At 48.1% G+C, this 10,304-nt stretch overlaps 1 protein-coding gene across 1 annotated transcript in view; it reads left to right on the forward strand.

Annotated features, from left to right (window-relative positions):
- LOC144146025 (uncharacterized) overlaps positions 1-9,748 on the forward strand; it is a 193,188-nt gene extending 183,440 nt beyond the window's left edge. The window contains exon 5 of the mRNA XM_077677943.1: positions 2,812-9,748. Coding sequence (XP_077534069.1) covers positions 2,812-3,107 — 296 coding nt within the window. The 3' untranslated portion in view covers positions 3,108-9,748. The remainder of the gene's footprint in view (positions 1-2,811) is intronic.
- The last annotated feature ends 556 nt before the right edge of the window (positions 9,749-10,304 follow it).

The following is a 10,304-nucleotide window of genomic DNA, read 5'->3' on the forward strand; positions in this document are numbered from 1 at the left end:
ATTTTTTACGTATCCGCCCGGCCCCGCATTCTCAAACTGTGCTGCGCATTATTCCCACCCGTTCAATGCAAAATCAGTCCCAGTCAGTAAAAATAACCCTGTGCTGCCGTGAAACACTTTTGGCATGGGTGCGCACGAGCCGGCAACCTAACTTCGTGAGTTCGTCCTGAGTTCGCTTGCACCGCCGTCATGGCCAGAGAGAAAATGAAACAGCAGATTGCTTACTCCGTTTCTTTAGCGGCGCTCCCCTGGCATCCCGACTTAAGAATAAGCTAAAATTCACTGCTTCAGCTTTGACAATCAAATGCCATAGGTGGCGTCAATTCTCCCCCGCGCTTCTACGGAAGAAATGTGGTCACATGTCACTGAGGTGTCATCCTTGCGTACCTGCGTGTTTCCCGCAGCGCGAATGAGATGGCCGGGCGTTCATTCCCTTTTCCCCAAAACAGGATTATGAGACCCACGGGTAACCGAAAGCCTTGCGGGCAGCGCGAAGGAGCCGACGGACTGGCCTCCGTCGGCGGTGCCCGAGCGGTTCGAGCAATCGGCGGCGGGCTGAAAAGGCGAGCCAAGGCTTACAGGCTTGCAGCCAGGCGGGAACTGGGCACCCACAAAGTCCGTCCCCAATTAAGTTGGTGGGCTCCGGGTTAAGACCCCCTCCCCGCCCTCGAGAGGAGCGAATGGCCCCGCGGCGTAAACAGCGGGCCGAGCTGGGAGGCGGCGGCGGCAGCAGCAGCAGCAAGAGCGTCAGCTGCACCCAGGGCGCGCCGCCTGCTTGCGCCTCTGCACCTCGCGCGGCCATTTGTGCAAATCGTGGCAAGCATTAGCCACAGCTGCACCGCGTCCGCCCCGCCGCCGGGTGACGAGTGGGCGCTGTTATACCGCGCCTCGTTATTTTGCCCGCCGCCTGTACCTGCTCCTCTGGCGCAAACCTTTCGTGGCTGCTGGAACGAAGCGCCCCTGAGGAATAAGCACCGCAAACGAGAGCTGCCGCATTTGGCTAAATTCCTTCCAGTGAGCGGCTTATATCGACCGTTGCTAGTGACCAGTGGAACGGCAAGGCGCCCCGGGGCTAATACGGCTGCTCTGTGGCGAGCTTTCTTTTTCTACATGAATGGGGTGCGGATTAGAATGATACCGGCGTGTACAGTGAGCACGCACGCAAGTCACAACTGTTTGGGAGGAATACATTCACCTTCGACAGAACGTCATTGTGAATAGATCCCGCAATTGGATATACGCTATATTCAGAAATGCTTAAAATACGTTGACATAACTCAGTGCGCAATTTAGTGGCGTCCGATTATGCGTTAGTGACAACGCCTAATAAGCAACTTGAAACAATTAGCCATACTTTCTAGCTAACAAAGGTCACGTCCTTCCACACAGGGACAAAACCACGAGAGCGTTGATAGATTCTTTTTCCTCATACCTTTCTGGATACTGTACGGTGACAAATTTAGCCTAACTCGCGAATGGTGCGTTTTCGTCGTATGCATTGATCTCTTTGGCTTGATTTGTGTACCTAACGTTCCTCTAAAGACCGTACCTTTGTCTGGAATCCGCACGTGCGTCAGTGCCCGCCGATAGTTGCACGTCACTACACAAACAATCTCAATTCCGGCGCTCAAGAGTGCGTTCTCTTTAGCGTTGCGCTTTAAATAGGTCAGCATGCGAGCAACAATATACTGGTGATGGTTGGCTGAGCCAGTAAATACCAGCGACGCATGACAGAAGGGACGGCCAGGGAGTGGAGGTGCCGATGTATGCAACCACACCCCACCGGGTGATCAGGAGGACACCTTGCTGATGCTCAGTTTGTGACGCCGGTCACGTTCAGTTTAAAATTTGTTCCACGCATAACCACTGAAATTATAACCAAAACAAATTTTCGTTGTATTTTTGCATCTTGGGACACTGGCGTGCAGTTCGTGCTTTGTTTATAGCGATTTAGTTAATTTAAAAGTGTCTTATTCGAATCATGCAATAGTTAACCAGTCAAAAGTAGTTTGGATAACATTTATAAACGTGCTTATTAAATATCTACAAGATACTTGCAGCGAGGCCTCGATGCAAAACCTTGCGCTATCAAGGATGGTTTAATGCACCTGATATAATGTCCTTCATGAAAGCATTATCAACATTCGTGATGCCAGCAAGACTTCAAGGAAATGTAATTCAAATGGCAAAAAGAGGTGCTACATCTCAGCTGTGAATCGCGCCCTGTAGTGGAGGGCGTGCTTAAGTCTTTTTAGGGTTCATTACGGTGCCCTGTGCAGACTATAAGCATGTGCACCCCGGTAAGTCTGCTTCACCGCTGCGTCTGCAAATGACAAGCGCGAACAAAAGAGCGAATTCGGCGTGGGATGAGACACTTCGTTTACTAATTGACTCAAAAAGTGCGATCTGGGCTGTTCATAGCTTCATGCTCGTATTGTGTACTACCGCAGCGTTCAACTCCAGCTGTATGCTGAGCCTCAGTGTTCGCCACCTTTGCCGAATGATTGTAGCGGTGATTGGTCATTCGGGTTGCGTTATATCGGAGCAAATTCACCGGGGCGTGGTGGCCATTTGCTCCGGCACACTTTTGTGTGTGTAAGGGGTGGAGGGGGGGGGGGTAAAAACGTAAAAACCGATAGATACATGTAAGCCATTGAAATCGGAGTGCCCGCTTATATGTGCCGCAGAGGCACATTCGGCGGAAGTAGGCAACAATGCTGTTAAAGCACTGTTGCGTAAACGGCGCTTATCTTGGCACTTCCTTGACTGGCGAAGCTGGGCAGTGGGTGACCCCGTATTTTCGCTCCGCAGAGGGTGGCCTGGCATCTGGAGCTGTTCCCCTCTTGTCGGTGCTGGTGACGCTCTGCTTCCTGCTGGTCGTCGCGGGCGTCGCCACCTGGTACCGGTACCGGCTGCGGCGGCGGTCTCGAGCCGGTCTGCCCTTCTGGAGCATTGAACTGCGCGAAGAGAAGCCAGCGCCGGCGGCAGACTACCAGCAGCTCGAGGCCGCGTCCAACAGACTCGTGGTCCAGGACGAAGACGCACCACGCTCGGACTCGCACACGCCGCCGCCGCCCCCGGCCCGAGACGTGCCCGTCGCTGTCTGATGCTCCACAGCCGGGAAACTGGGGACCTGGTGGGCTGTGTGTCAGTGCCCGGCGCCGTGACTGTGCGCAGCAGACGCTGAGGACACTGCTGGACAGGCCGGAGGTGTTTGTCTAGGCCACCCCCCCGGGCCTGCTGTGTTCGTTTGGAGCGTTTTTTTTTATTATTTAAAAACAAGCATTGTTAGTGTTCTTGTCACAATTTTGTCCCCGGCAGCAGTACAACTGTCAATGGTGTGAGTTGGCCAGGGACAAAAAATCAGAAGCACGTGTCGAAAAGCTTACGTGTGACAAGGCAGGGTTTTCGTTTTTCGTGTCCCATGCACCCTGCTAGATTGGTTTTGCGTCTCCCAAGCGTGTCGACACTGAATAATTCGGCAGTGACCCGAGTGAGGCTGTCAGTAGTAAGGTCACTTGAAGTATGGACTGCGGTAGTCGATCGCAGCAGCCTTGATGCAAAGGAGCATCGTGTTTGAAACACCGTGCTAGAGTAGCCGAGTAGCCTAGTCAATGGCGTCAGAAATACACTCAAACGTTCATTGCACGACAAATGGTTATTGCGAGTTTCACGCTGAAGCTGTTGCCCCCAATGGTATTCTGCGTGGTGAATTTTGTTTTCGCGAAATTGTCACCGAAGAAAATAAGTGAATTTGCCAACTGCAGACTATATTTCAACCTGCTTGTCAAGCAGCACTCACAAATCCCTGTTCCACGCGATCTTGGAGTCTCGTTACTCGTAACGAGAACATAACTCGTAACGGTAATCGTAACGAGAACTCGTAACGGTAATGTAATGGTCACGCCGTTCTTTCGGCTCAAATGTATGTAGTCTTTTTTGGCCAGATGTGAACTTAATTCCTGCCCTAGCTCGCGTACCATTTTCGAGCCCATTGTGTCGAAGTACACTGGCTGAAGACACATTTAGGTGTGCGAGTCACCAACTACTCGGCGGTGATCCCAGAGAGGCAAGGGCTGAATTGAGAGCGCCTTCCCTCTGCTGTCTTTCCCTGTTAAACTTACGCGCCACTTTATCTGAACAAAGTGTAAATATGAATACACCGCTCGGCAAGATACGATTATATTTTGCCATGTCAAACAGCCTTGGCGGCTTCCCTGTTCGCGTGAAATGGGCCCAGCTGTATTTTCAAGACGCGTGAGTGAAGCACGCAGGTGTCAACCATGCTATGCAGGAAAGGACATGACGACCTCTAACGCCCTGGCACTTGTTCTCGTTCTTTGGTGAGTTCAATAGATACTCCACGTCGGTGAAGATTACAAATACTTATATATCACTATTATGTACACGCTATAAGTCCTGTGATTCCGCATGACCGAGAAGACAGTGTGCCGCAGCATGGCGAAGATATGCATCAAAGTGAAGACCGCAGTTTTTGCCCTTCAGACGTTCGTCGACAAATGTAAAAGGTTATGCTCTTATGGAAGACTCCGCAAAGGGTGCGTTACGTTTCACTTGTGCGACACGCAGTTTCAAAGAATGGTATCTCTCTGAACAGCAACTTTTCACGTATCCAGCGAGATGACTCGGGAACATTCGAGTATGAGTGTAACCGTCCTTTCTTCTACCCATTTCAAGCATGGTGGTACCCACAAACTACGCTGACCGAGCGCTGGGCAAACTTCATTTTATACTCATTCGGCACAGCTTATCAGCGAACCTGGTCGGTGCCTGTTGAACTGAAGTTCGTGAAATTGCCGCATTAATCACTTTCCTGGCATTTTTTTCTCGCGTGCAAGAGAAAAAGCACTTCGAACGCAAGCACCTCAAATACCAAAGACCAATTTACAAGCAATAACTGCGACAGTGGGAACAACGAGAGTCGCTGTGGCTGCCCGCTGTGGCTGCTCGCCTGCCCAACTCAAACCCTTTATCGAACTTAGGAGAATAAAACGGGCCACATCTCGAGGCAGTCGTACTCGTTAGGACCCCAACTGCTCGCATTTGTAGCCTACAATGGTGCACGGCTCGGAGATAGATGGGAGATGGATGTAACATGTAGGTAAAGCCAGAACACTAACGACAGGCGCCTGGGAGAAGAAAAAAAAAGACATTTTTTTTCGACAATTCACACTTCTCACTGAAATTCGCTTCAATACTAAACGCCCTTCATTTTACACTCGGTCATTTTATAAGAAAGAAGTCGTTGTGTTACTACGTTCAAGCGGAAAGTGCGGCATACCATTCCATACGTGAGCTACCACCGCTGTGTTCATTGATGTGAATTAAAGCATGTCAGATCATTCCAGTCAGAGAGAAATGGGCTGATGGTACAAGTTATATAATCGGGCGCATCATGCGAAAAATTCAGCGAATTGACTCCACGCACGACTGTTACGGTTAGGTGCTCGTGGCTAGGGAGTAGATTCTCTAGCTCGTTTCGGACTGTCCTAAACACCTAAGGCCAACTTGGACTGCGCTATAGTTGGCACACTTTCGGCAAAACACGGAGGTATCGGAAAATATTGATGATCCGGCCTCCCCATACAACACGTTTCTCAGCCATTTAAAATTTCACCGAAAATAGCCACTAGTGGTGACGCCTCTCTTTCTTAAAAATCGCCGCATGTGGACTTCACCACAACACTCCAAAACAACCTATCATCATTACCTAATGTGCACATTTGGCGAATGACGAGGCCCACCATGCGGTTAGAGCAAAAACAATGGTATCTGCGCTGTGACAACAGCGCAAAGCGTGCATCTGCACTGTTGGCACTGCGTAGATGCCATTTTTTGCTCTTAGCGCACCTCGTCATTCCCCAAGTTTGCACATTTGATAATGATGATAGGTTGTTTTGGAGTGTTGTGGTGAAGCCAACATGCGGTGATTTTTAAGAGTGAGTTGTCACGTCTGCCCGAAACAATGACCTTCGCCAAGGCACCTAAGAGCCGGCTTTGCTTCGGTCAGTCGCGCTGTGGCGCTGGTTGCTTGTCAGGCTCGCAGCTCTAGATAAAAGCCGAATGAAGGCGATAGCCCAAGCCAAAAGACGACAAGGTAGTCTCTTTGAACATGCGGAGTGCGTAAACGCGGTTTCTGACTTATCACCTTGTGTCCATTGGTAGAGCCAGGCTTGCCTGCATCAGCGGCCCCAAGCATAAACAGTGGAGTAAAAGCAGGCTGGACAGCCGCTTTCCATAAGCTTGTTCCCGATTTATGCCGGCATCGGCTGCGACCGTTCAAAGACACAATTTCTTCGAGTAGCAGCAGGGACAAGCGGGCTCGATGGCGCGGTCAAAGTCTGAGAACCCAATCGTTTAAAACCCCACAAAGCTAGCAGTCAATGTTGACTTCGGTGGCACTGAGACAACGACAATCCCGCTGGCAGTAACGTAGGAAAAAGACTGAAAAAACGTTCATTTCATGGTAGCCACAGCTCGTCTTTTTTTTCTCACTGGCATGGGGCGCTTGAAGGACATAGAACGTTTTTGCGTGCACCCTTCCCATGGCCCGAAATTTTGCGTTCGCTGGCAGAATGTGTCTCAAGATTTAGCTGGAGATATAGCTTCGGAACAGCCCGTTGACAGTAAGTAGACCAGACGCTAATGTTCTTCCTCACTGCCTTTTACGTGTATGGGGCAATTTCTGCGAGAACTATTTAGAATGGTTCGAGGGCTCGGGTGATGTTTCAGCTGTAATACATTCCACTTAGTTGTAATCATCTTGCTTAAAGTTGCGACATTTTGTTTTCGTTTGTGACGGAATCAGCTTAAAGTATTGGAAAAAGAAAATAGTGGCAGTATATTTGCCGCCCTATCGTTTCGCCTTCAAGTGCTTTGTCTAAAGATATCTGTCTGCAGAATATTTGTGACACTATTGACCTAAATTCACACAGCCAGGAATATGTCGGGAAACTGCAATAAGGCTTCAGGATAAACGTCACTGTAGTAGCGTTTGCCTTTCGAGTTGTCCGAAGCCTTCTTCGAAATGACAGGCTACCAATGCGCCAACTGAACTCACCCGTATCTTTTGATGTGATACGCGGCCATGCCTTAGAGCCGAGCCATGAGGTTTTATGGCGAGCTTCCGCAGTTTCGTTCGTTGCTCCGCGTTTTTACTCCAAAGTATACGACGGGATGAGTGCTAGATTTGGATCTTAAGAGCGCTTTACTTAAACAAATGCCTGTCACGTAATTCGGCATCTGAAGTTGCCGCATAAGTTGACGCAAGCTTACGTAGGTGTTGCAGTGAAGGGTTCGACGAAAGTTCGTCTGATCAGGCATTTTTTTGAAGAACCGGTAAAGCAGTCACAGACCAAGTTAGAATCGAAGCCAAGTCAACTTTGACTCGGTCAGAAACTGTTTTGCCGTATATTTTTGCGTTGGTGTTATGGTGTTTGTAAGGGAACACAATCATGACGTTTTGATTAGATGTATACACCTGAGTTGACTTTCTCACCTTAGTGAAACGGAGCGCGAAAAAACAGCGAAAGCCAGTAGGAACAAATACACTGGTACGGAGCGCTTCCCGTTGTATTTGTTCCTCCTGGTTGTCGTTGTTTTTTCGCACTTCGTTTCACCATGCACCCTTACCAAATCGCCAAGCTTTCTTTGTTATTTTTCGCATTAGCTTACCAGAACTTGGTCTAAAAATTTTGCTTTTGTCTTCTGGTCTCCACACGGGATGATCTTCCGCTCGCATAATCTATACAGGAAGAAACGTAGCATCGAGAAAACGGGCGCTGATTCTATTTCACTTCGTCTACTAAACTCTCCCTCTCCCCCAATCTCTATGTCGCTGGACTAATCGCACCAGCGTCTGTCAATCAACAACACGGTAACTTGCGGTGCGTACGGTAGAGGCCTAAAATTGGTCCACACCTAATTTGAAACAACGCTTAGATGGTTCTCGTACAACTCAAACAATCCTCAATGATTATGATGAATTATTCCCGGTGCGATTGATTGCCCGTGCAAGTGTGCAGAACTTCCAGACGATCTGGTTTGACTGAGCACGGGCAGGACTCTCTTTCAAGAAGTAGATTCCCGCCTTTCCTCCGCTCGTAATCACTTATTCGCATTCATCAAACTGCGGCTGGTCAGTCAGCATAGATTTATAAGTGACCTCAACACTTCCGGTTACGGATTTAATTTTCTCGATAAATAAACTAGCAGCGTTCCATAGAATGATACACCGAATATTTTCCATGCGTGCAATGACAGGTCCTGCATTCGGAGCTTTCTCATGTTCTTATGAAAAAGTGACGCCCCGCTTTCACTGCTCTGCACGGTGCCTTGGTTCACCAGAAACCGAAAGCCTCACCTTCAGTTATCCTTGGAGTTATTCCCTATGGTTGCTCGAAAGCTGTCATCCTGGTTTAAGAACGTTCAACAGAATACAGGCACATGATTTCGCATTGGTTATTGTTTTTGACGCCAAGTTTAGTAAAATTTTGCTCTATCTGATCTTTCTTAAAAACAACGCCTCGTTTATAAATAAAGGTTGCCTGAGGAGTATCTAACAGCCAGCCGGCCACCAGACAGAGTTGCGGTAAACAAAAATGCAAGTAAAAGCAAAAAAATACAACTGAGGGGGACAAGGTGCAAAGTAGAGTTGCATGCTGTTCAAACGAAACCATTTGTAACCATTTCCGATATCTCTTATCAATAGAACCAGGAATTATTTGCAGTTGGGCTAGTTTGAGTTGGCAATTCTTAGATGTTCACTGCAAGAACATTGAAAATCTGTTAGGCCTATTTAAAAGGTTCGCAACGCGAATCCTAGATCTGTTTTCATTTTTCATTTTTGCTCTTACACACTTCCCAATTGCTGCAAACCTGTACATCGCTCCGGTGCTCATGCCATTCACTAAAAGGTTGTGTTAACCTACTTTTTATACAATGTGTGGTTGCATTTGTTAGAATCGAGAAAGTGTATTGTCGGTTGCTAGTCTTCTCTCATATGCATTTATTGACTGCCTCATTTTTTATGGAGACTTTTTGGTTGAAGAATATGGCAGCTATAAAACAGCGTGTGCCTGCCTTTCTTGATTCACATTTATTCCTTTTGTTATTCTTCAGCAAATTCTAATGCTTTACACCAAAAATGCTAATAACAGTCCGTTCTTGTTGTTTTCCTCTTTGTGTCGATTTTTGGCTATTTATATATGATTCCTCTTGCGCCGGAACAAGCCAGTGCTATATGTAAACATAACTGTTTCGACAACAATGCATTGATTGTTACTGTACATATGCGTGATAAGCCCTTTTGTCACATCGTCGAAGCCCCGCCCATTGTTCTGTCTATGAAAGGAGAAAGAAGACTCGCCTTTGAGGGTTGTTCACCTGTAAATATGTCTCCAGCACGGACTCTTCCAAGCAAGGCCGCCTACTATGAGCGCTCCCAACTTCGGTGCGTACGTGAGCGCTCGGTCGCCGTTCCATTTCAACCAAAGGAAGCAACTTCGAGGGATGTTTTCCCTGCCGACAGCCATCCACTGTGGACGTGAAAGTTCCGTGCACGCAGTTGAGTGACTCTGTGTTCTTCTGGTTTGTTTTTGTTTCCTAGTCACTTCCGCCTGTCTCTACAGCACAAGGTGTTGACATCAAAGTTCGTCCTGTCACCCATGTATTCTTTCAGCCATTGATTATTAAAATGAAGAGTGTCTATTTTCTCGCACGTGCCCAATCAACACATGTTAGGCCGAAATAATCGCATCGTTTCATTTCCAGCCTGCGTTAACAGAAGCAACGGTCACCAATAGGACGCCGCAGGTTGAAGGTATACCTCACCAGCCCTACCAATTTATTAAAACGACCCCGTGACCCTCGTGCACTTATGGAAACATTCCCTGGGGTAACTATTTCGCCGCATTTTGACTTGCTATCAGGCTTGCCTTTAATTAGCTTTTTTGTTTTTTCCCATCTCTACTTTTGCGGCTTCTTGATATCTTTAGAAAAGCAGGTGCCAAAAACACCAGTTTTATTGTTTATCCCACAAAACAAGTTTTTTTTGGGTCATTTCACAAGACACGTAAGTTCAAGAAGAACGTGTGTCATCTGTGTATGCACCCGGTGCTGTACACAGGCCGCTGTGCACCCAGCAATGCCTAAGTATCGCCAAACACTGTGCGGAAACTGCTGGGCAAATAATGCGCTTACTGTTCGCGCCATGACCTGCGGCCCACCGGTCAGTGCGGAACACTAAGCCAATGCCCAAAAAGTGGTGAGGAGGCCATACTTCT

The sequence above is a fragment of the Haemaphysalis longicornis genome, unplaced genomic scaffold (assembly GCF_048455015.1).
Source record: "Haemaphysalis longicornis isolate Haplotype H1 unplaced genomic scaffold, Haemaphysalis longicornis Haplotype H1 scaffold_1, whole genome shotgun sequence".
NCBI classification, from domain to species: Eukaryota; Metazoa; Arthropoda; class Arachnida; order Ixodida; family Ixodidae; genus Haemaphysalis; species Haemaphysalis longicornis.